This window comes from Corythoichthys intestinalis, chromosome 2, assembly GCF_030265065.1.
Source record: "Corythoichthys intestinalis isolate RoL2023-P3 chromosome 2, ASM3026506v1, whole genome shotgun sequence".
NCBI classification, from domain to species: domain Eukaryota; kingdom Metazoa; phylum Chordata; class Actinopteri; order Syngnathiformes; family Syngnathidae; genus Corythoichthys; species Corythoichthys intestinalis.
In genome coordinates this window covers 38,046,180-38,074,032 of record NC_080396.1, presented here as the reverse complement: position 1 = coordinate 38,074,032, position 27,853 = coordinate 38,046,180, and the positions used below count along the sequence as shown (strand labels likewise).

The window sequence follows — 27,853 nt, the reverse complement described above, 5'->3', positions numbered from 1 at the left end:
TTGCTGCTGAAAGCTTGGCACAATTTTTCCTGCATGTGCACTCAAAACTAGTGGTCCCTCTCCATCCACCCTTATTATTTTCATTGAGGAACAAAAAGACCTCTGGATTTCTTGAAAACAATTAAGTTTACATGAGATTTCAACTTTTTTCCAAAATAAGAAAACTAAGGTGTTGGTGTTTTCTTATGAACGTTATTAAATGTGTTCTTCTTTACACAAAAGGGTAGTGTTTTTTGTATTTCAAATTTTGTTCTCCTTGCTAATCGAACTGTAAACAGAGAACATTGAATCAATGCAGAGTTAATACCTCTCCAATTTTTGGGCTTCATGTGGTTTCACTGTTCAAACCCGCCCGATGTTGGGAAACTCCACAATAATGTCACTTATGAGGAAAAATGTTGTATTCTGATGTCCATTACTGTTTTGTACAGATACTCATTTATCCAAGATCTCACGGTTGAGCCAAAACGAGCTGATGTCAAGTCAAAGCTCAGCGTTCACCAACAAGATGTACATTTTGTTTCTTGTTTTGATAGAGCCGCTGTTTAGTTGTTGATAGAATTAGGAGAATTACAGTGCTGAATTACAAAGATGCAGTGATTGACTTGAAATGCTAAAAAAGTAATAATTTATTTATTTATTTTTTTTTTTATGAGGATTAATGAGGGCTAAAATGCTTTTTCAAATTTTACAGCAAATCTGGCACTGTGCCATCTGATGGCCAGGGGCCATGGGGTGTGGGAAAATATGCCCTTGGGAGGCAGCAAATGCTAAACAGTAGGTTTATATGGAAGTATTCAAATTAGTAACACTCAAAGATATTGGATGATGTCATCACATTTACTTCATAGCTTCTCTGTCCATGATTACGCCTCAGAGTGTGAAAAAATATGGCCGTTATGACTCTCATTAATCCATTCCCTGGCGGCAGGGAGCCAAACTCAGCCAAAAGGAGAGGATATCTATCGCCAACCACGGCAGCCAGTGACTTAAAATTCATGATGACGTCCAAAAACGAATACTTTCACCTCAGAAACTTTCACTTCAACTTAAAACGCACAATTTAAAAAAACTTTTAGGGTAAATGCATGCCTCTCAGCATATAATATTTTTGGATGCACAATATTTGTATGAAAAAGTGCTTTAGTGTACACACGCTCTTCTTAACGTAAATTGCCTGCATTCAGAAAGCATCTTTCTCCCTTCAAGGTTAAACTCCTTTTATGCTCGCTCAGTCATAAATTCCATCATCGTTAACGTTGCCATGAGAACAAAAGTAAACGTATATCTAAAGCAATTCTTTTCTGAGTATATTGTAGGTTTACTTTCAGTGATAAAAAGGAGAAAATCAACGCTTGAACGTGAGAGGCAACCACTCGCCCACTTTAGAAAAGTGACCTAGAGTGTGATATTTGTGCACAAACCTCCATCTGTGTCAACGAGGTCAGCCGTGGCCGGTTCAGGTACAGTTGTTCCTCCAGGGCTTCGGAGGGAAAGAAGTGCCCTCCGGGTAGCGCTGCTGAGAAGCTCACATTCAGGATACCGCCTGATTCCGCATCCTTGTCCGGCTGGATGTTGAAGACAAAAACATCTTCGACGGGCACAGACAGCACTGCCGACACACCCTCCAGGAAGTGATTTAGCAGTGGTGATAGGAAGTGCTCCTGGGACATGTTCTGCAGGCGGACTGTGACGCTGCTGCCCAGCATGTCCTCGGTGATGATGAGGACACGAAGGACGCAGTGAGCAGAAATACTGTGCACACCGTCTAGAAAGCAAATGTAGAAAAAAAAGGAAACTTTAGGAAGCATTGATGATTTTCACCATGAATCATTTAGGAAAACACTGTAAGCCTAAAATTAAGTTTAATGGAATTGGACGTATCAACAGAAGGAAAACAAACATGACAAAAAAAAAAAAAAAACAGAAATCGATGGCTATATTTCGTTTGATCAGTCCTGGATGTGTGGCTAATGGGTGTATGATCCTGCATAACATTGCCCTTAGAACTTGCAACAGTACAGCTGGAAAACCGCTCCGAGGCCAGAACCAATTTTCATAGTGCACAAACTCCAGCTAGAGGCAACACAATGCAGAGTGGATGCAGAGTTTTGAAAAAAAAAAATTGCATTGTGTTGCATTAAAAGATAATTTTCCACATCTTGCAAGTGCTATCACGTTCGCACGCGTAAAATAAATCAAGAGTATTTTAAATGTGAGATCAGTTTTAAATGAAAACCATGACAGTAAAAAGTGTCTTACTAAATCTTTTAATGGCGAGCAAATCTGAATGAATGGAAGATCTATAAAATATTTACAGTCATGTGAAAAAATTAGACCCCATTAAATATTCTTTTCTTTATTTAGAAATGTTCACATATCAATGCTTTTCTTTATCTGTGGAAAAGAAAGTGATTTAATTGTGGGTAAACAAAAAATATTGTTTTACTAATAAAACCAATATATCAACAAAAATGCATATTCGAACTGAGGAAAAAGTTAGGACACACTACCACCTAATAGCTAGTGTTACCCCCTTTGGGTGAAATAACTTCAGTGAGACACTTTTAGTAGCCATCTACCAGTCTTTGACATCGGTCTGAAGAAGTTATCCCCACCCTTCAACACAGAATACTCTCAACAGTGAGATGTTTGAGGTTTTTTTTGCATATACAGCTCGTTTTAAGTCACCTCACAGCATCTCAATGGGATTAAGATCTGGGCTTTGATTTGGCCGTTCCAGGGCTCTCCATTTCTTTTCAGCCAGTCTTCAGTGGATTTATTGGTATGTTTTGGCTCATTGTCTTGTTGCATGGTCCAGTTTCGCTTCAGCTTGGATTTTTTCACAGATTATCGCACATGTTCCTCAAGCACCCTCTGATGCACGATAGAATTCATGGTGGGGTCTACTATGGTGAACTGGCCAGGTCCTGCTGCAGCAAAGCATCCCCAAACCATGACAATTTGACCTCCATACTTCACAGTTGGTATGGGGTGGTATGGCTCAGTGGTAGAGTAGTTGTCCCCCCAACCCAGAGGTTGTGGATTCGATTCTCTGCCCTGATGAACTGGACGGCAATGTAGAGTGTGTAAAGCGCTTTGTGGGCTTTGAAAGGTGGAAAAAGCACGATACAAGTATAACACCATTACCACTTTTACTAGAATGCTGTATTGGGTTTATGCCAAACATGTCCTCTGCTCTGGTGTCCAAATAATTCAATCTTGGATTCACCTGTCCAAATAAAACATTATTCCAGAAGTCCTGGTCTTTGTCTACATTCACTCTGGCAAACTTCAGTCTGGCCTTCATGTTCTTGGAGAGCAAAGGTTTCCTCCTTGCACACCTCCCATGAAGGTTCGACTTGTGAAGTCTCTTTCTGATTGTAGAGGCAAGCACTTTCACATGAACAGTTGCAAGAGCCTGCTGTAGATCCCGTGATGACATTTTAGGGGTTTCGGAGATTTCTTTTAGCATCTTGCGGTCTGCTCTAGGGGTGAACTTGCTTGGATGGCCAGACCTGAGCATGTTTGCAGTCATTTTGAATGTCCTCCATTTGTAGACTATTTTCGGGACAGTGGAATGGCTGATTTTAATGTCTTTTGAGATGTTTTGAAATCCCTTACCAGATTCATAAGCGTCTACAATCTTCTTTCTGAAGGCCACAGACAGATCCCTTGATCTCGCAATGGGTTTTTGTCTCACTTCAACAGGGGCACACCAAACTAATTGTGAGGTTTAAATAAGGCAAGCCTCCTTCAAAACACTGGGTAATGATTTTCTAATCATGTGCGCCTGATGTGATACACCTGCGTGTGATTTTAGCCATTTTAAGTGGGATTGAATTTGGGGGTGTCCTAATTTATTCCTCCACAGAAATTCCATTTATTTAAAATTACATTTCACAGAAAGTTTTTGAAGAAATCTTTTTTTCAGTTTTAATTGTTTAGATATATTACTTGAATCTCTCATGATTGTTAAAATTGCTATTAAATATCCGTATGAACAAATATGTTAGAAAACACGCAGGCTTCCATAGGGTGTCCTAATTTTTTCACATGATTGTATATAAATTTAAATTTTATCTTGGCTAATCGATAATGATAATTTAACAATTGACAATTTAAACAGGATTCACAGAGATCCAGTGAATTTATTAAGAAAAACAATACAAAAAAGCAACAGAAGGAGAGTGGGCTAAAAAGATAGAGAAAGACGGAAGGAGGAGGTCTGTGAGGATGGGGGTTGGGTTGGGTTGGTTGGCAGCTGGTTTGATTACCGGATTATGAGGAACCTCACTCCCTACTGACCTCTAACACACACAGACAGACACGCACGTACACACATAGAAGAGGGCGATAAATAAGGAACCAGAAGGAGAAGAGACATTTAGGAGTAACAGCAACAACAAAAAAGAACGCTTACAGACTACAAAGACCCAGAATGTAGTATTGCTGGCTACACATACAGATATCACTGCAAACAACATTTGATGAACTGAATGTTACCATCTGCATCTTGCGGGGGCCAAAGGACAGCATTATTTCATTATTGTCATCACTCCACATCATGTAGCACAAATTGAAGCTGATCTTCCATTGTTATTTAAATGACATGGAGATCTTGGAAATGACTGGATAATCTGATGGAGTAGGATTTAATCATTCTCTCATACACAAACACACACGCACACACGGGTACTGCACATTTTATATGTCAATATATTTACCATAATTAATGTAACTACAGCTCTCCTAACACCGTCCTTGATAGTCAATTCATTTTCTAGCATTGTAAAGAATGGTACACTACCAACTCCCCGCTAATGAAGTAGTCTATGTATCGCTTTTTGAACCATATACCCTGAGTCACTGGTTGTAATTTGATACTCCATAACCCAAATTAAAAAATCTCACTCCCAAGAAGTAGTAGTTGCATTGATAGAGGGAGACTTAAAGAGCATACGACACCAGAAAAAAAGTCTTAGATGGCATTATTATGTGAATTAGAATCATATTTTGAGACGATTCGACCATATACAACAATTTAGCAAAGCGCAGATGACGAGAAATTAGTCTTTTAATCTGCCGGTTAGCCACGCCTACAATTATAGGGCTTTAGCGTCCCCAACAGGTGGATGACGTCAGCGGTAGACTAGGCTCATCGGTTTTACTATTCAGCCCATTGAGGGGAATTGTTCAGAACGAGGAAAACGAGACGAAGAGAGCTGCAAAATGTCATTGTTTCAGTCTCTCTACTCCCAATATTTTTACAGGATATTCTTTTTATGCAAGTATTTTCCCCAATAGCTATATAAATGGCTTGAGAAGGACCAGTCAGCCCGTCGAGGGGGAACTATTCACAATGAGGAAAACGAGACGAAGAGAGCGGCAAAATGTCATTGTTTCTGTCTCTTTACTTCAATATTTTTACAGGATATTCCTTTTACCCAAGTACTTTCCCCAATTGCTAAATAAATGGCATGGTCATGACAAATAACTTGTGCTAAATGGAATATAAAATAATAAAAATTCATTTATTCAAGACGACATGGCAAAATTACTCCATAATGGTCAAAACAGTCGACTTTACCTTTACTGTCACACCTGCCGAACGATATTTTATGACACCTAAATCGGACATATGTCATTTCCCTTCCCCGGCTTCGGAGAATGTAAACAGACCAGAAGGAGTGACAGCTAGCCGACATGCTAACCCGAACCGAGGGATGTTTCAAAGTCTTCGAAGTGGAAAATCACACATAACTAGCCTGGATTATTTGACATGACGACCCGGTTGTCGAGTTTCTTTGCGGATCGGCAAACCGCCCGGCAGAGAGCAATTTACAGTTCGTTCCCTGGAGGAGGGTGGCTGGAATTGTTGTGTAGCTAACGTGCTAACAGCTAACTGCTAATGAGCGTGAGGATAGCTTTTCACATGCCTATCAATGATCAAACGTAAGTAGTCCTTTATTTAAAGGAATTTTATAGTGTTTACTTTGTAATCACTGTATTCGTATTTGACATAATACAAAACAAGATGTTTACTCACTTCCTTGTAAGTCCAATGGTCCCACAGTAAATATCCACGGTGAATGGGAACCTTTTGAAACTCCAAAAAGGCGCATACGCCTCTCCCGCATACAGAATGATTTTTCTGCAGCCGTTTGGCTGGCGTGATGCAAAAAATAAAAGTATTAATCCGCAAAATCAGCTGAATCCTTCGTCCTCATACACAACAGTACACTGTAGCGTGAAGAGGACGTCTTCTACCGTACACGTCACAGCGCCCTCCTCCTCAATGCGAGACCGAAGCCGGAAGTCACTCATTTTCCTGGCGCGGGATTCAAAAAACTAAATAAATATAGCGATCGCTTCCACACACATCCAAGCGGTCCATATCATTCAGGAGCATAAAATACCGCGTGTATTATGAAATAAACATGCTTTTTCGTGTCACAAGTAGTGATGGCAAACTGAAGCATCATCAAGCAATGAGGCTTTCCATCAAACTGGTTCGCTCCTGGGCCGAAGCATCATGAGGCTTCATTTGTTCTATTGCGCCTTCATGTGGAAAATAAATGTCATGACAGAGAGAGTGATTAAAATGATACCATGGATTTGATGAGGTCAAAAGGGCAGGGAGTTGTTATGTGAATGAATGTGCGTGTGTTACTTGAAAATAGAGCCTAGATTGGGCCTAAGAAATCCAGCCTGACCCGGCCCGAGTAATTAACTTAACTGTCAGGTCCGAGCCCGAATAAACCCGAAATTGTATTTTTTTGAGCCCGAAAAAAAAAGCCGAAATTTTATTTTTTATTTGTGAGGACCCAGAAGAAGGAAATGCAGGGATGCAATGCATCACTAAGACCTGGACAGAGCACTGCTTGGAAAATGGCTGCATTTTGTGTGATCACATTTGTGACAACACCTATGTGCATAATGATAACAAATTAAAGCCTGTCTTTTATAACAAATTCTCCCAGTTGAACAAGACTGTAAAATGCATATTCAATAAACATTTATATCTTTCATATTTGTGTGTCTGTTCTATCAGGTGGATAGTTCATGCGTCATTTCCTTGGTAAAATGCAGCAACAGACATTTATTTTAATTTCTTCAAGTTGGCAGAAAAGAATGCAATTTTTATTAATGTTTAAATAGTCTACATATTTTTATGATAATAATAAATGCATGTACACAACGAAATAACGCTGGATAGGTTTGTTAAATATATTTCTGTGTGGGATATTGTGCTCTCATGGACGCACCTCTCTGACAAGGAGAAGAACAGCAGCATATACAAAAATAAACTAAAATACTTTTAAATAACATTCTTTATTTTAATGACTCGCATCAGAACAGCCAAAAGAACAACCTGCCTTAAGGAGCACTGAAACAAAATAAGAACATTTTAAAGAACACCACGAAGTCCTGCTTTGCACGAAGAGGTACGGCCCTCGAAACACATGATAATAAAGATGTTTGACTAATATAATATCCATATCGAAATTCGAAAAGGAAATATCAGGATGCAGAGTTGCAGACTCGCGGAGAGCCCCATGCTGAGCCTTCATGTGCGCAAACAATGCACTGGCTCTGCATGCGGTTCATGTTTTGGATTACCACAGCGCCCTTTCTCTGTTTTATCCAATTTATTTATTTTATAACAAGTATTCCTTAGTTTAACATCCATACACAAATATACATTTATTCTAAAAAAAAAAAAAAAAAAAGTTAGCGAGAGAAGAAGTCCGGCCCGACCCGACCCGAACGTAAATGAGTGACATTTTGGGCCCGACCTGAGCTCAAGATCTAGGCTCTATTTGAAAGAATGATTGCCTTATTTTAGACATTGACACATAAACAAGAAACAAGGCACACCTTTCATTCATTTTTATTGAGGAAAACTTTCCTAATTTCTTAGGAATAATTAAAGTTTTTGGCTTGAAACGGTTTCATTTTTTTTTTTTTTTTAAAGATAGAATTTCTCCTGCTTTTGAAAATAGTCATTCGCAAGGGACGGATGAGGCCGGGGTACAATGCCTCAACATAGATGAAGTGTTCTCTTGGTACCCAAGTTCTTTAGAACAAAGTTTGCACGTCACCTTTTGAAAAATCAGCAAGTAGAAGAAAGACATTAAAACGAGGGATACACTGTGTTGTCACAATAATTTACAATTATATATTCACACTGGTTATTAATTTGTACCTTTTTAGGAGAGAACTGCTCAAAATGATCCCAGACAGGGGATGCTCTCTTCTTTTTCGATGTTGGACAGTGCGTCCATTGCAAAACGAATCCGATTGAATTTAGGTTTGAAGATGCGAGCTGGGTGTGTCAGTGTCACCTGTCGTCTCGGTGCGCCACTTCATTTCGAATCACCGGCGAAACTATGTGTTGGCGATGACGTAGGAAGCCCGTCTCGTGAGGCTTCGGACGTAGCAACGTGCCTTCCGAGGCTTCGGGCGTGGCCACAAGCGTAATCAACACATGCCTCGATGCGCGCTTTGCAGATTTTTTTCCGGTTTACTCGGCACACGCCTCGGCGCCTCGGCACAGTAGGGCACATCACTAGTCACAAGCACTTTAACTGTTTACACGATCGCTGTCAAGCGTAAAATGCATTTTTTTTAAGTGCAACTGGTTAGTTTGGAAACCAAGGCGAGGTTCATACCGCAGGTCTCAATGCACAATTCCGATTTTTTTGTCATATCTGTTTTATTTGGCGTGCCCGTTCAGACTGCCTTTGTCCATTGAGCCCATTCAAGTATCATGCATGCGCACTAATTCGCATTCTGAGACGCGCTGAGCAAACTGACCCACATGCGCAGGAGCATTAAAACAATAACGACACAGGACACGCGCACACACACATACGGACAGTTTGCCCGCACTCCCGGCCGTGTACGCAATCTTGAAATATTGCTCATTTGGAGCAAAGAGAAAACAGAGAATTCTTAGGCTTATCCTCAACCTGCCCCTTTATCCTCAAGCCCGCCCATTCCTCAAAAACCACGTTCAAACTACGCGCTTACGCTAATGCACAGCTACACCGCTACCGTCTCTTTCATCTTTGCTGACGTAATTGCTGCATGAATACAGAGTTGGGGTACTTGACAGTTCAGACCGCAGCGACATTCTAGTAAAATGTGGCCCAGATCGGATTTTAACCACATACGAAAGAGACCGAGATCGGATTTAAAATACTCCACTTTTATGTGACTTTTCCCGTTCAAACCGTCAGGTTAAAATCGGATTCGTGCATTAAGACCTGCCGTATCAACCTAGCCTCATTTGAAGGATGACGAGAAGTGACATATGTGATGCAATCTGCTTTAAATGTGATTTTCAGTTACTTTTTCATTTGAATATTTTAATTTAGCTAATAGAAGATTTGCTATAAATGTGATTTTCAGTTATTTTTTCATTTGAGTATTTTAATTTAGCTAATAGAAGATCCCCATCACTAATATAAAAAATGATACTGCCCTGTCATCTTATGTCTTACACCACATACTTTTTGTCATTTGTGTTATTCTGTAGGCATCCATTATCATGATATTAACTGACAATTGCATGCACACTTTACATTGGGGATGTGTTGTGATTTTAGCTATTTTAGCCATTTAAAGCCACAGGGAAGCTTAAGAAAAAAACATTTAAGTGGTTCAAGAATGCAAACTGTACACTATACCACAAAAGTCGATATTTAATACAGTCAAGTATTCTGTTTTAGAAACAAAGGGAAAAATACATCATAGGTAGGCCTGTGGCGATAACAAATTTTGGTGTGCGATAATTTATCTCATAAATTATTGCGATATGCGATATTATTGCGCCCCCCCGTTTTTTTAAAACCAATTTACAATAACACAGTGAGAATTAGGGATGGGAATCGAAATCCGATTCCAATTCGGAACCGGTTCCGAGTGTTTCGAGGCCTCGACATCACAATGAAAAAGCCTTAACGATCCCTTTAACGATTCCTAAAGACGCGTATTGCGTCGTGACGTGTGTTGTTGTCCAGACGCATCAAACTAGCATGGCGCCAAGAACCACTCGCTCCAAAGTTTGACTACACTTCACCAGGAAAGAGTGTGAAAATGAAAGGTTACGACGGGTAAGCACGAGCATTGCAGCCATAAACATAACAACGACAGCACGTAGGTTCAAATGCTCGAAAGTGTGTCTTCACTTCACGAGGAAAAATTACAACAAAGCGACTTGCAGTCATTGCAAGGTGGAGATAACTGTATCGGGAGGGAATACGACTGCGCTGTCCTCACAGAGAGGCTAAGGCTCAGTCCTGGCTATACAGCTAGCTAAACTCCCAAATGACGATGCAAAAGACATTGGTATAATTTGCTGACTTTATTCAACCATCACTTGAAGAGTGAAACTAAGAATAGAAATGAAACAAATCAATTTCGTCCCCAATAACAAACAGGTTTGCATCAACGTAAATCAGCGATGATTAGCTGCTAATAACAGTATGGTTAGCATTCGTTCTCTAGCATTACCACATCGTTCAAACCACTACACAACTGGATTTAAGTGTCCGATCACGAGTGGAAACACAACAACAACAACACAAAAGATGATACATACAGGCGTTGCCTCTGTAGATATTAACATTAACAAAGAACGTAGGCTCGTAGAAGTGTTTCCCTCTCTCACTAACTCGCTCACTCACTTGGATGCGGCATTTCTTCTTTGGATGTAAGCGCGCTCTTCTTCACATGAGCGCGTTCTTCTTCGCGTGAGGAAGCGCAAGGGCGCCCCCACTTGAGCGTGTAAGCGCCCCGTAAACTGAAAGGCATGCAATTCAATGTAATGGTAAAATAATACACGTTAACCCAGAAGTCCCCAAACTGCGGCCCGCGGCCCAAATACGGCCCGCCTCCACATTTGGTCCGGCCATTTTGAATTTTTTTTTTTTTTTCTCAATCGTGTTATTTATTTTCTGGTCTTTTCCTTGAAGAATTCAGAGAGGGTTATTTGGTTATTATCTATTTAATTAATAGTGTTTTTATATTAATTATTATTATTATTATTATAAAGAATCCAGAAAGGGTTATTTGATTGTGGCTTTCTGAAAAACAATAATTTTTTACATTTATGCACTTCTGCAATCGTCACACTTTTTCTGTTACAAACTGACCCAGGCCCCTCATCAGAGAAGGGAAAAGTTATGTGGCCCTCACAGGAAAAAGTTTGGGGACCCCTGCTTTAACACATATTGCCAAAGGCAGAACAAAAACCTATCTGCCAATATATACCAATATTTTTTTTTTCTATTAGATAAATGTTCAGTAAAATGTTACACATTCTTGTGTATTTGCCACTTATTGCCACAGTTAACATTGAGGCTTTGGGCCTCTTTTGATCTCGTTGTGAGTTTGTAAGGTTGTGACTTCTGATTAAACAAACTCGATGCCAATCAAAACGTTTGTTCTTCTTTTTCCCCAAATTAGAATCGATAAGAGAATCGATAAAGAATCTAATCGTTAAGCAATATCGATAATGGAATCGGAATCGTAAAAATCCTATCAATTCCCATCCCTAGTGAGAATACAGTATATATTAATAGATCAAGTACACCCATTTAAACGCGATAAATGTTTACTCCTAAATTCAAAAATGCTTTTTAAGAAATCACAACTAAAAACAATAGACCATGCCTCTTAAGTAAAAGACAACAATATAATACCGCACAGAAACACAGAAGAAATAAAATGTATTTTTCAAGAAAAAAAATATATAATTCCACTTAATAACTTAAGCATTTAGGCAAATGAAAACTTTTCCCCTCATAGCTTCTGCTATGGCGTTCCATGTGTAATATTCTGATTGGAATTTTTTCCGAGGCACCCTGAAGTACACGCAACGGTGATGTTGTTTTGTTCATGTGACGCGGCACAGATTGCCGAGAGCCACAGGTTGAGGAAGTGTTGTTAGCGCTGTGTGTTAATAAAAAATAAACTTGTCAGCACATCGTGTGTTTAATATAATTGCCAGAAAAACGCACATAATAGGACACCATACAGCTTCCTTTTTAATGTTGTCCTTACAATGATGATATGCTGCATCATAAATCACTTTGTGACTTTCCACCTCCATGATGAAGCGTTCTTCATCTATGTTCACTGGTTAAACCGTGAATAAGCAACTGGGCTGTTGACTCCAGGCCCGGCTCCGCCCATTTTAATGATGTGTCTCCGGCAAAAATAAAAAATAGCCTAAACCATCCGGCGGAATGGAATGGAATTATTGCATATTGCGACAGGCTTAATCATAGGTAGTGTCTTTTTTTTTTTTTTTTTTTCTTAAACCTGTCCTGTTCAGCTGTTTGACACAGAGAATGGAAGTCTAAGTGCCCGGATTCTGAACAGTTTTAATGTTTCACATGGAGAGTCTGACATACTCCCATTGTGATCATTCAAAATACCTTTTTATTATGACAAAGCAGCGAACAGGAAGGGATTATGGGGGGACAGAAGAAAAGAAATACAAGAGAAGAAAGAAAAGAAACACATACACAAAAAACAACAAGAAATACATTGAACATCTAAACTAGTTACTAATATGCTGGTGCTATCGTCAGCGAGATGTATTTCAGGTTTACACCATGTGGGGGCCAATTGGCCAGTGAAAGAGGAGAATGGGGGTGGGGGTGTCTATAAGACTATAAGCTAAGTGATTGAAAGGGGTAGAGTGTACACAAATCAGTTCTGTGATCTAGAACCCAGTAATCGTGTGAATCTCTTATGAGTGTAAGCCCGTTGGCGACCAACCCTACGCCGCCGCATCGCCAATCCCGGCACCGGAACCCCCAACCCGAGCATGCCCTACCATATAGGTAGTGTCTGCCGGGGGGGAAAAGACGGTTGCACATGTCTATACATAATATTGAGTTTGAGTGTGATGTTGGGAGCTATTGAATTACTTCACTTTGCTCTCTGACCTAGCAGCAAAAATCCGTTATCAGAGTCTAATGAAGGTTAAGTCTGAGCTTGCTTGCGGAGCCTGTGGAAATTTGACACTTTCCAAATCCACCATCACTCACTCAGACGGACAGTCACATTCGAACAAACAAGGTCAAAAAAGCATCTCAAGAAATGCGAGCACCTGCAAAGTGCATCTTCAATAACTTCAAACTGGAAAATTTAAAGTCACCACAAGTCTGATTTTATTGAATCAGAAATATATAGTAAACCCAGCTTTGAAAAAGAAATGCTTTGAACTATCGTGAGTGGTGATGTGAGGACAGGTGATTTCGTACATAACTTCCTAATAATAAAACATCTTAGTCATGAATAATGCATCACCCTTTCTGACGCTAAGCGTGTATGGAGACAATAAAACATTAATATCTAAGGAAAGCCACAAATGGAAGGTTACTTTGGTGTTTTGTTGCACGATGGCCAAACAAAGCATTTTGTAAATAACTCAGGAGAAGCTTTGACCTTAGTAGACTTGTAAACATCTTTGCTTTCAAATGCGGGGAGAGCTCTCATAAAGCCTTTAAAGAATAAACATGCTGATGCAGAATCACCAGCGGTCCCACTGGTGCCAGAACACCAGTTCTTATAAGAACGGGGCAAGTCCGATGAGTGTTCTGCCTCTAAGACGCTTGGTGGGGATTTCAGTGCTATCTCACTTTGCCAGGTAGCCTGACTAATAAGACATTGAAAGCACCTTGAATGTCAGAGCATGCAGAGCTCGCATGCAGGAAAGCAGCACAGAATGCATTTGACTAAAGTGGAAGCCCACAGCTGGAGTTGAAATAGATTTCTACAAGTATGCATTGGAAACAAATAACATCTACCAAAAGCTGTTCTGCATACTCCAATACAAATTTTCCTTAGGTTTTTTGGAATTGCAACAATATTTTAAAAGAAGAATAAGTTTAGACCAATGTGTACGATGAGATCTCGTAACGTTGTCTGCAAACCTGTGTGAATTGTGTTTTCACCGACAGATGTATCCCAAAAGAGAAGCACCCCAAACAAGTAAGCAGGAACGTGAGAAGAAAGTCAGGCAGCCTTGGACAAGTGGGTAAGATCAAAGCATGCCACTGCAGGGATCCTGGTTCAATTCATCGACAAGTAGATGATTGTAGGCAGAAAAACATCGGGTTCAGCAAGTATGAGAAGACATCCCCCCAGACTCCCAGCTGTGCACCTTGAGTTAGAAACCGATAACAAGATGCTAAAAGTAGCCCCCTGTTCAAAGTATGGTCATTGTTAGCAAGTGTACTGTAGAGATTGAAGTTAATAGTCTTCTCTCGTTGTCGTTTTACGAGGACAGTGTTCAGTTTGATTTACCCATACCTGTTAAGGTAATATTAATAATAATAAAAAAAATAATAAAAAACTTTTTAAAGTGTCTAAAATTTAAAAAAGAAAGGAAAAAAAAAAACGCAAAAGCCAAAATAGCCACCATAATATAAGCTCCCATTCACAGAATCCGCCAGTTTCTGGAACTGTTCAAACTCAATTTCGTGCTTAAGAAGGGACCAAGTTCTCAGTTGGGTTTAAGGCAGCTGAAAAGAAGGGTGATATGTCATTAATTTTTCATATACAATGTCTTTACATTCATCTTTAAGGCCTTTACTGGCCAGCCATGCAGTAGTTAACTTAGATGCATGAGATGGAGCGTTGTCTTGCATATAAGTCAAAGTCCTCTTGAAAGATGTGGACATTTTGTGTCTTCCAAGGCTAGTTTCAGACCGCACGAATCCGATTTTTTCGTGTTTTTTGCGACTCGAGTGAGGCCTTACGGCCTAAACGTTGGATAGAAGTGGACCACTTGAAATCTGATCTGGGTCATTTTCGTATGTGGTTTAAATCCGATCTAGCCCACATTTTTCCAGAATGTGACGGAGGTCTGAACTGTCAAGTCTCCCAAATCAGAATTCATGCAGCAGTTACGTCAGCAAAGAGAGAGCGGCTGGCAGGACGGCAGCGATGTGGCTGTGCATTACCGGTAGCGCCTAACTTGAACTGCTTGAAGCAGGAGGGGGGCTTGACCACAGTCATAAAAAAATAAAATGAAGAAAAGGATAAGCCTAATAATGCTCGATTTTCTTTTTGTGCGCCAAATTAGCAATATTTCAGTATTGCTTACTTGGCCGAGTCGGGGCAAACTGACGCACACACATAAAGCTTATGTGAGTCCGTCATGCATGCACGCACAGTGCGGGTATGCATTCTATTAGTCCATATTAACTCTGAATATAAGACCAAATGGGGATTATTAATGTCTGTTATTTGTGTCCTCTTTTTGGAAATTACTGTATTGGCCTGAATACAAGACGGTGTTTTTTGCATTGAAATAACACTGAAAAAGAGGGGCTCGTCTTATATTCGCGGTCTACATTATACCCATTCACGACGCTAGGTGGCGCCAGATATCATTGAAGCGATGTTCTGTCGTGACAGATCTCAGCTACTCTCCCCATTCACGACGCTAGATGGCGCCAGATATCATTGAAGCGATGTTCTGTCATGACAGATCTCAGCTACTCTTTTTAGTTTAACCAGTTTGCATTATTTTATTGCAATGTTTTTCCTTATTCAGATTTGTTTCAAGACTACAGTTACAGTTAGACTTCACTTTGATGGTTAATGCAGTTATTGCAATTTTGTTGTTTTATCACAATAGATTGGTTTATTTACATTTCAAAAACCAGAAGCCATTCATTTACGAATGTGATTGCACTTTAGTTTACATATTTAAATGTTCAGATATTAAGATTTGAATGAGGAAAAATAACATGCTTTTTCTCTCAAATACATTGTTATAATCATTTGTTTTGGATGTACTGTAATTATTTTCTGTATAAAAATTAATTTGGTATTCAAAAAGTATTTTTTCAAACTTGAGTCTTGAAAAAGAGGGGTCGTCTTATAATCAGGGCCGTCTTATATTCGGGCCAATACGGTAAAATATGATCATCCAGGAATGACATACAGCCAGCATATGTAATTATTTGTTTTGAAACTTTTGATGCTTCTGCGCATACGGGTCAGTTCGCTCAGCGTGTGTCAGACTGCGAATTAGTGCGCATGCGTAATACTTGAAAGGGCTCGATGGAGCCTGTTACAGTGGTTTACAATATTTAATAAAACTTTCAGGAAGCAGTCTGAACGGGCACGCCAAAAAAGCAGATAGAACAAAAAAGCCGAATTGTGCATTAAGACCTGCAGTATGAACCTAGCATAAGTGTTCTCTAAAATGCTAGTCAGTCTCCACCTTGCTGGCATATGATTCAAAGTGGAGCTCTTCTTCTGTTTGTGACCCAACCACAGGCTCATCCTTTCCAATTAGTCAAGAGTCACAAGTCACCTCTAATCAGTCTACAAAATCTTTGAGAAATCTATCTTTAGATATTCGTTGTCCTATTCTTGAGGTTTCAATTTACAGTATGTGCCTTGTTCAGAGGTGGTCAGGTCAGGCCTTTCTTTCAGGCACTTCATTGGTCATGTCACTGAAAACTTCATACTTCTTGACACTCAAGGCATATCGCAGTTGTGAAATATGGCGACACTCGAGAATAATGGGATCCTGGTAGCTTCTCAAATCTTTGACAGTTAGTTTGCATCTTTCCTTCATAACACATTTCTTACCACCCTGTTTGCTATTTGTAAAATAACGTTTGATGATTATGTGATTACATCCCAGTATCTTAGATAGTTGAAGAATTCCGAGAGAAAAAATAAATAAATAAAATATAACAATTTGTTAATTTTCAAAGTAAATTAAATGTCTTTTTTGGTCAATTTTCCTGAGGAGAGGAATCTGCCAAACAATTATGCACAACTTGATATAGGGCGTTGAACAAAAAGGTGAGTTTTTATGCAAATAGCTGAAGAGTTTTCACATTTAAACAATGTGAATATAGCAGATGATAATGTGAAATATGACAAGCAGGAGGATTATTTTTGATGGAGCGTGGTAGGAATACCGGTAATAATGGTAAACACTATATCCAATTAATCAATATCATTTCTATAATCTAATAAATGTTCAGCCTTTGCAAAATGATACGTTAGATTTATTGATTTTTTTTTTCATACAGAGTACAAAAGTGCAGTTCTTATATTATTAATGCAATACATTTGATTTTAATATGTTAGAATACTTTCTTTTCAAACATTTATCAAGGTACTTTTTTTATATTAACTCAAACTGATTTCCTATACTTAAGCACAGTGATAATGTTCAAACTGCATAAATTTACAGTGGTTTACAATATTTAATAAAACTTTCAGGAATGATGCGTTAATATTGATAACCACATGAGCCTACTATACTACTGCAGTTTGATGTTGGTCATTTTGATTGATTTTTCAATTTTGAAGGTGGCCCTTGGTGAACAGACAAAGAGTTTCAGATTCAATGCTATTAAACATTTGGTATTCTGTGCCATGAGAAAATGTTTACAAGTTATGGGACCGAGTTAATCAAGTGGATTAATTGAGATGGATTTTCCACGATCAATGAACAATTGATCAAAAACACATTAAATTGTTGATTTTGAAAACAGAAAGGTGCTGTATAAAAAGCACCCAAACCTTCACTTTCAGACTTCTTACTACCAGAAGAAAAAAATGCACTCACTAAATTCACCAAACATGGGAATAAAATTGCTTCAAAAACCAAAAGTAAGTCTCTGAAGTAACTTTAGAAACAGACTAAATCTACTTGATTTAATTATTATCTCTTCACATACTGTCAAGTTCAAGTGATGTGGATGCACCAGACACATCTGACAGGATTAAATGCTTAAAAGCCCCTTTTGCTTCACTCATTCATATTCATTGGTTCTGTTGTGATCTGAGTATCTGCTGTTTTGCTCATTTAAGCGATTGGGATTAAAAAGTAAAAAAAAAAAAAAAAAAAAACCCAAAGGGGAAGATTTGGTACAACTAGCATCTAAACCTTTTAAGAAAAAAATCTGCAAAAATTGGATTTAGGGTGAACAAAAGCCATTTGCTGCTACTCAGAACTACACAAAATGTCTGTCATGGTGCCTTCAGACCATTAGTGTACAGCCCATGTAGACACCAGCGGATGGGTTCAATCCCATTTCACACTGCGCTGTCATCATGGTTTTGAATGGACCAGTTGTGACTTGCCTCTTAGTTGCCTGAAAAGCCCCCACGTCGGGTTGACTTTACAAAACACTGCTGTGACATTTCCCTCCAAATAGAAGCAAGGTACGCTGAGCTGTTCTTTTGACTCAGCCACAAAAAAAAAACCAAAACCTTACCAACAATGGTCAATTAATTTTTACAGTCGTTTGTTAAAATGCTGCTTCAAAAAGTGCCTGTTCAATTGATCAAATGTTAACAATCGGTTAAATCATATGAACTGATTATCTATACTTTTAGTCCCTGTGAGAAAACTGTAAAACTGGATTGTAGAGGACATGGTTAGATGCAGTCAACTGATTCGCTACAGCGACCACCGAAGGGAAAAACCGAAAGGAAAAGAAGAAGCATTATCCAATATTGTAGAGAGGTTGTTTTTGCTCCCTTTTTTAACATCTGTTAACACTAATATGCACTTTATGAGGTAATAACAATTCATAACAAAAAGTATATGTATCATTGCAACACATACACACACACAAGACAGCTCAGCAGCCGGCTCGACTGCTGATTTCTGCTCTGTTTGTTTTGAAAGCCTTTCAAGCCCTGAGGTCAGTCATTATACAAAAAGTAGAACTCAGTTGAAAAAACAACAACAACAACAACACACACACGCACGCACGCACACACACGGACAAAGCAACCCTGCCAATGTTAGTGTTCAAAGCAGCCTTTTACAACAGAAGCTTTAATCCTTTGCGTTAAACCGGATACTTGCAGCGACACAAAAGCCATCTTGCATGTTAAGTCCATGCCCATTAGCCGGTATCACACGTATACATACACACATCGTGTCCATTGTACTTCATAAGTTGATCTGCAGCATCACACAAATCCGCGCACCTCTGACCTCTCTGACAAGCAAATGACATTGGTTAGCAGCTGGAATGTAGCAGCTGCCAACATGCTGGTGCCTTCTATTTGCACTGTGACCACTGCCACAACTTTTCTTTCAAATGTGAAAGTACTGTTCTGAAACGGTAAAACACTTAAAAACAGATATCTGTGCGTTCTACTCCTCTGTCATAGCTGTTAAGTTTTCTATCCCTGCAAAACACTTATGACTTACATAATAGGGGTGTTACAATACATTGATCTGGATCGATACATTGCTTGGTTAAGTATCGACCCAATCAAATTGATAAAAAACAAAAACATCAACCAAAATCATCGTCTTTTAGATATGATATTGTGAAAGGTTTTTAAAATATTTTAAATGTTTCTGCAACTACATTGTTGAAAAATGTCCAAATTGCTTTGTGTTTTTTATTACTTTAGGTGAAATGTAACTGATCTTGTTAAATGTGCACATATTACAGTACTCAATTAAAGGCCATTATATCAAATCGAATCATGGAAGACTTTGCAATATCAGCCAGACTTTGCAATATCAGTTGATATCATAACGCCCAAAGAATTGATATCATATTATGATGAGATTTGTCATTTACACTCTTAGTATGCTACATAAGGCGTAAAAAAGAGATCAAGTCGACTGCAGCAGCGAGTATGAAAGATTACGATCTTGGGGTCATTCAAGGTGGGAGAAAAGGGACGGCTGTGCATAGGATATTGAACAAGTAAGCAAGATTTGGAGAAAGAAAAAAAAATTCTAGATTGGGAGCGACAATATTTCCAATTTTATGTAATGTTGTTGGCTACAAGAATAATTTGAGGCGAATACCACCATCCTCTGTAAGGGTGTTCCAAAAAAATCGATAATTAGATGCATCGCAATTCAACACGTGACGATTCGATTCCGATAAGGGCTGCAGCTATCGATTATTTTAGTAATCGAGTAATTGACTGAAAATTCTATCGATTAATTGAATAATCGGATAAAACATGTATTTTTAGGTGAAGAGCAATTACAAATATACATGAGAAAACAAGACATTTCATCTAATATTGAACCATTTTCAGTCAATCAATGTCTTTATTTCCGATGTACATTGTTGAAAACAGCCAACAATTGCATCTCAGATGTAAAAAATATATATATTTATATATTTCTTACCTAAAAATGCCATTACGCTTGATAAAACATGTCACTTAAAAGTTAGGTGTTTTTCCCACGTGTTTCAATTGAATTTCCATTTGTGTCAAGTTATTTTAAGTTCTAGCTAAGTTTTAAGTTAGTCTAAACTGTAAGTCCTGATAGGAATTTGAGTTTCTGCAGTGTTCAAAATAAATGTATGATACCTGCTGTATTGGAGCACAAAAGGGACCAGTGCTACTTGGTGTTTTATCCAGCGATGACTACTGAGCTAAAATTGAAAGTTAGCATTATTAAGTTTTTATTTTACATCCTCATCACTCTACAGCACTGTTTTCACAGATTAAATAAAGCCTGTATGTAAGACACCTTACCCACGCATCGACAGTGGTCATAATTAATAGAAACCTAGCCCTTCGCAGGGCTAACGTTACGTGAGCGAGTGACAGTAACGTTAATCTTATTTATTAGCGCTTAGAAGTCTACTGCTTTATGATGGCAGCTGTTTACAAATGCCGCTGACGCTGTCATTTCGCATCTAGTTCAACATACATGTGATCTCTATGAGACTCATCAGACGCTACCTGCTACCACCATAGCATCATGCGAGCTAGTTTTTAGCAACATTGGCATCGTTTGTAGCGGCTGTCGGTGACAGTAAGTTTTTTTTTTTTTTTTAATTGCTTCTTCCTCTACGCACGTGACATCAGCGCGTTGTCCCGCATTAAAAGTAGTCCGGGCAAAACGTGATTCTTAGAGCTGTCAAAATGAAACAATTACTCGAGGTGAATAAAATTACTCGGATCAGTTTTTAAACTCGAGTTACTCGAGTTGCTCGAGTATTCGTTTCAGCTCTAATTTCAATTCATAACTGTTCAAAAATGATGCTTTTCCCTAATAACTTTTATGACGGGCGCTAGTAGCAGAAAGAAATTCAAGACAGGTCTGCCGCCCGGACACCTTTAATGGACGCATGCACAACGTTGGATGTGAAGAGAATTCCACCGGCCGCCAGGGGGCAGTGCCTTCCTGTCACAACGTTACTCCTACTAATAGGGGGAGAGTGAGTAGTTGGAAAGAGAGATACTGTAGTTCGTTGCTCCTTGTAAGTTGTTCAGCAGTAGGTTCAAGTCATGTTAATTAGAAAAGTCCCTAGTGTTTTGCTAAGTCCCGTGTCTGTCTATCAGAGGTGAGTACGCGAACCCTCTTGTACTGTCTAGCTTTTATTGTTGATGTTTTTGAGATGTCACTAGTTAGCACCGAGCGCTATGCTAATTAGCGCATTGTTTGGTGGTGTACAAAAGTTACTCCAGATGCAGAACGTTTAAAACCAGGATAAGTACAGATGTAACGCTACAAACATGTGAAATAGTACAGAAATCTGTGAAAAACAAAGTATATTGGTTGAGTCTTATTTCTAAAGACACTTTGTTTGTTTCTAGAAAATGTGGAATTAATTATACCAGTGTAAAATTTTTGTATTGTTTAGAGAAATAAGTAATGCCTTTGAAACAGCTAAGGTTTTTGCACCTTCTTATTGTATAGGCATGTTGAGAAATAAGTACTGCCTTTAAAATGGTTAATGTTTTTGCACATTCTTGTTAAAAAAAAAAAAAAAAAAAAAAAAAACAGTTTAAGGGCAGCTTGTTGTTTTATGGGCTCGTTCCCGTTGAATCATTAAGATATTTTGAATAAATAATGGACATAAATTTGTTTGGCTACTTTATTCATTAATAATGTATGATGCATTGATAATTGTGATAACTGTGATAATCGTCAATAACGTGATCATCGTTCGATTATCAAATCGGAGCACCCTGAATCGTAATCGAATCGAATCATGGGGTGCCCAAGATAGTAAAGCTCTAATCCTCTGGCACTCAAAAATTCTATAACCTGGACGAAAAAAGATTTAATTTTACACGTAGCATGTAAAATGTTTTTCATTGTGTATAATTTATCCAGCGTAAAAAAGTGTGCCAAACAAATCATGCAAGTGACTACCTGACCGGGAAAAAAACTGAATGTGTCTTTTGTAATTCTGCTCTTAAGTACATGCTCAAGTCTATTATTTTTAAATGTATATTTACAGTACAATCTGTTTGATTGTGAAAGTCTTTTTTTGTCTTTAGTGTCCTTGTTTGATATCATTTTGTGTTTTTCAACCTAGTCGAAAATGGTTCATTCTGTTGCACACCTGAGGCGCATTTGCATGTGGCATGAAGCCCTCGTGCTGCCTGGCCAAATTTAAAATTTCCCGAACAATTGCGCCTGTATGGCGCCATTTAGTCAACGGTGAGTCCAGTGTTGCCCTCAGTGTGTGCCACATCTGCTGAAGCACGCAAAGACATTGTATGCCCCTGAGCAACATGAGTACATTTTCTGGTCACAGACGGTACTGACACACGGTCATAGATCTAAGGATCTGGCATGATGGGGGCTGCGAAAATCAGGCTCACTGCACCACCTGAAACATTGAACAACTCCTGGCAAGCAACTGACCCTCACCTAATAGGTTATAATATGCTAGTAAAGGCATGCTATAGTGGTTTTATGAATAATAGCTTTGGCCAGTATGTATTCTGAATAGTTAGTGTATGCAGCCAGCTGTGGTTGCAGACTCAGCATGCTCATGGGGTTGGAGATTTGTTTTCTTCTCTCCCCCAATTGAAACTCTAGTCACACATTACATTACAATACCACTCATTAACACTTTATAGTAAACACTTTATTTGATTAATTAATAAGTGGAGATAATAAAAATGGTGGATTGGTGTCTTATGTTCATTTGTTATCAAAAAATGTGAAGATTTGAATCTTTACAATGATATATCTGTGTGCATTTGGATATGGAAAACTGTGCATAGCAAATGGATGGGTAGATTTAGTTTGTCTAAAGGAAACAACCAAACAAGGTAATAAAAGCACACAAATGTCACAAATTCTTCCATTGTGTCTTTTTTGCCGTTTGTTTGTTTGTTTGTTTGTTTGTTTGTTTGTTTGCATTAGTACACCACAATAATGAACCTTTTTGTAATTGAATGCCAAATTGAGTATCCTTATATTTATACAAGTATTTTTTTGTTGTCGTTTTTTTCTTATGAATAAAGCATAGGAGACCCATGATGTATGAGTCAACACTATTTCCTATTGATGTTCCCATAATAATTTGTTTTTTGTATTGTTTTTTCCTCCAGTTGAGCCTGGCCTCTGAGAGTTGGCGAGTAGAACTAAAGCCGTTCTTGGCAAGTACGTTTTATGTTGTTGTTTTTTTTTTTTTTTTTGCTTTGATCAAGGTCACCTTCAGTTGATGTCCTTTGTGGTGCCGGACTACAATAAAAACATGATTTGTCTTTACCAACTGACCCAGCAGCAATATGTTTGTGCATAATCGTTTTTGTCAAGACTGGCTACACTTGAATGGACGACGCATTTAAACTAAAATGAAGCAGAAATATGGGAATTATGCTGAGAATCAATGGAGTAGATGCTTAGAGGAAAAAAACAGGAGACACAGAGACAAAAAAAGGGGAGTGCAGCCCCAGTGCTCTCTGCTATGCACGGATACTATTGACTAAAAAGACATGAATACTCTCTGAAGCGCAGAGCTTTTCAGCCACCTGAGAGTACACTTTGTGATCTGGAAACAAAAAAATAGCATGCACAAATATGCATAATGTAAAAAAATATATACAAACATTCTGAAATTCTGCTTGTTCACAGCCAAAGTAAACAACTCTTGCATAATCACACAGGTATGCATGTGCACAATCCATCTAGGAACAAAACATACGCGGTGAGAAGAAATAAGTGGTGAGGAAAGCAGAAATTGAAAACAAAAAGTTCAAAATGAACTACAACAGCTCGCCTCCCCCTACTACCTATCTTGGAAGCTACAGGCAACAATAAGTCCACAATTGATTTATATAATCAGCCATGAAACCATAAAAAAAAATCGAAATAGGGCTCAGAAGATTGATGTGTATATATTCCCAGAATATACCTGGAAATTTTTATTCCGATTCCTCCATGAATAACAAAGGAGGAGCAATTTTAATTCTGGAACTATTTAATGTAATTAATCTATCCTGAGATAAAATTTTAAAAGAAGAGAGATTGGGTTCAAAGGATCGCTGTTTATACACCCCTAAAATATACCAACAAAATTTCATTCTGATCCGTCCACAAGTATTGAGGAAATTGCAATTTTAGTTACGTGTTCTCCCCAAAAAGTATTTATTTACCTAGCCCTAACCCCGTGAGATATTAAGACTTCCCTTCTAAAAAATGTGCCATTGAGGAGAAGTGATCTTGGAGCATGGCGAAAAACACAAAAGTGCAGAGAAAGAATACAACAGTTCCAATGAAAGTAGAACATGGTTAAACACGAATGAAGAATGCAGAGAATAGAGATTCTGTATGGATGAGTGAAAAAACATATAGTGAGATTAGAGCAGTGAAGACTGAGGGAGGAACAATACATGAGGGGCAACTGATGTGGATTAATTCATCTATTCATCCATGGATACACACAAGTGTATAAAATAAAAGGAAGAAACACACATACACAGCACGAGAAAGGGAAAGTGACAGCTTTGCGTCGAGCCTGCCTGGCACCGACTGTAGTTTCATTATAATCTCATAACTCTGACATCCTGGAGGGGTAAGATAGTGGAGAAATTTATATGAATATGTGCTGTAAGTCAGTATAAAAAAAGCTGAATTCTCTCTAGAGCATGTTTGCAGACTATAATGTAAAGTGTATATATTCCTCCATACATTCACTACTTCAATTGTCCTCACAAAGGTCATGGGAGAGCTAGAAGCTGTCCAATCTGACTTTCGGCAAGAGTCAGAGTACACCCTAAACTGGTCATGAACCAATCGCAGGGCACTTACAGACATTCCCACATTCCTAACCATGACTAGCATATGCAATTAAAACAACACAAAGTAACTTTTCGGTTTTGGTTGATTTTAGCGACACAGGTGGACAAAAGCGGTAGCGTTTTCCCTTAAGGAAGACTGCGTTTCCCATGAGGACCAGCGCGCAGTGTCATAAAATCTTGATCTCCTGGTCGCCTGCAGATGGGTTGAACGTTTCCAGCGACTGTGTGAAGGATGAATAGTAATGAGGTAATGAATCCAGTTGTGGCTAAACAATAGCATATGGCGGAAAACACAGACAAGACTGAAAAAGCAGTTTCTGCTCTTGCACCCCTCTTTAAAACAAACTGCTGTATTTTAAGCCAAAAGAACTGTTGTGTTTGATAGAACAATATGTCTATATGCTGCCATAGCAGATTCATGGCGCACTAAGCCTCCGAACTATTTTTAATTTGTCCGTTTTACCCTCGAAACCCCCGTTTACAGACGTCGCGCAACTGCTTTTGTTTCTTACCATAAAAAGAAGGTAAGTAATTATATTTACTATTCAAAATGTCTGTCATTTTTAGCTTAGAATCATTAATTGTTGTCTGATATTTAGTTTAAAAAAAAAAGAAAGACTTTTAAAAATTATTCACTCGCATATTTTAAACTTTTAAACAAATTACTTTTGTTACTGTCGCCTTTTCCCCAATATGTTATATGATAAATAATTGATCCAAACACATAAAAATTGAAAAATAACGTTTAACAGGGTAAATACAGTGGGGAGAACAAGTATTTGATACACTGCCAATGGGAAACCCCATTGACAGTGTATCAAATACTTGTTCTCCCCACTGTATATGAAAAAGAAAGTCTCCACCACTCCTTGTTTTCTACGATTTCTGCATCGTGACCCTTGTTATATCACCATGTTTCACCCATAAAATCCACCAAAAAACCAGCAGTGGCCATTCACAGCTGTGTCTTGACACTCAGTGATAACATTCTTTCATTTCGATTTTTGGATCGAAACAAGGTAAGTACGCGATAAAATCATGGCGTCTTTAATTCTGCTCTCGCCTCCAGTTAGGGTTTTGCTGTTTAAAAAATGTTGTTTTTTTAAATGCCCTCCTATTAAAAAAAAATTCCCCGACAAAATTGAGATTTTAAGCTTTCCAATGATGTATCACACATGCATATTGGACAATTTTGAAATTTGGCCAAATTGGGGATCTCAGAGGGGAACTTCAAGTCACTTGAGTGTTTCCCGCCATATGACGATTTTGAAAATAAGAAATGTTTGATTTTGTACCGTATCCCCCCCACCCGAGTTTGATTGAGGGGGGGTCACGCCAGCAAAAGAAAGCCAATGTTTATTCTTGAGTGTCCTGGTAGCCGCCCTTTTTCTTATTTCTAAGTCTCCTCAGACAAAACTTTTTGTCTCTTTTGTTGCCCTGCCATTTTTGCAGATTTCGCATGAAAGCGTTTCGCATCAACTTCCGTCTTTATAACCAATGGAGAAAGGGGGAAGTGACATATGCCGTAAAGCAGTCAGCACATTTGTATTTTTGTGTTGCAGGGTTCCTGCAAACCTCCTCAAAGTTAATTAGGGCCGGTGAAAGTGATACAGACCCCCTCAAAATATACGTAGAAGAGATGTCAGTCAAATAGTTGTCAGTCAACATATCTTCAAAAACGAAAATATTTTATAAAGGTTGAAAAGTTACCTAGTGTTGCTTTAACACAAGATGCATGTCAATGAAGTAAAAACAAGAAACTAAAGATTGATTGTAATGCTGCGGCACTATTTGTGTTCTCAGGGTGTACCCCAGCTTTCACTCCAAGTCTGCTGAAATAGGCTGAAGCTCAACCATTACCCAAATGAGGATGAGCAGTAAATATATAAATAGTATATACCAATTCTGAAAGTGTGCTCAATTAGAACGTCCACTCGAGTTAGTGAATACGTTTCAGTGTCAATTAGTCAATAACAGGTCAAGATCAACTTTCCATTGTTGACATCAATAATACCCCCTTCCCACTGGCCAAAAAACCCATGTCAACCCACTAACAATCGGCTTTTGGTGGCGGTGGGAAAGGTGCAGCGACCCGCCTCGACCCATGTCAATCAACCCGCCAAGCGACCTGCGTTAAAATCACCTCGGCTCTGATCGTCATGCAGTGTGAAAGCAAAACCCCGGGTCAACAGTCAACACCCTAATCTATGTGGTGACGTAGGCTCTTACGTGATGCGTCATAACAACGTGCCAGTCGCCTCCCATTTAACACGCCCCACAACCGTAGTTACGTTGATGCTCATAACAAAGTTAGTAGAAGAAGAATTCACGTCGCCTACGTTGCCTCAGGACAAGCAGAGTGTTGATCTTTTGCTGCATTTCGATCATTTTTAGGGCAGTAAAAAGCATGAAAATAGAGAACGCAAACAAAGGAGGCTTCCATGTTGCTCTGCATTGTTTACTTCCTTGAACTGAATGAATTCGGTCGCTCTTGTCGACGCGCATTTTAACGTGGTGACGTCACGTAACCTTACGCATGGCTGAGGAGGGGTGGGGGGCTAGACGGGTGGAAAAAAAAAAAAAAGACATGGCTTTTTTTTGTCAATGGGAAAGGTGCCAAATGCCAATTGCCAGTGGGTTTCATCGGCATGGAAAAAAACGCACGTTGACCCACTAGTTTCAGTGGGAAAGGGGCATAAGAGACTTTTTGGTTATAATAAATCGGACAATCTACTCTATATAAAATTTACTTAACACCTTTGCGACTTGAATTGACCTGCAGTTATTAATTTACTCGCCGCCTCATTTG

At 38.8% G+C, this 27,853-nt stretch overlaps 1 protein-coding gene across 3 annotated transcripts in view; it reads right to left on the bottom strand.

Annotated features, from left to right (window-relative positions):
- celsr3 (cadherin, EGF LAG seven-pass G-type receptor 3) overlaps nucleotides 1-27,853 on the bottom strand; it is a 116,969-nt gene that overhangs the window by 83,222 nt on the left and 5,894 nt on the right. For all 3 annotated transcript variants that reach the window (XM_057829949.1, XM_057829951.1, XM_057829950.1), the window contains exon 2: nucleotides 1,425-1,768. In XM_057829949.1, coding sequence (XP_057685932.1) covers nucleotides 1,425-1,768 — 344 coding nt within the window. The remainder of the gene's footprint in view (nucleotides 1-1,424; nucleotides 1,769-27,853) is intronic.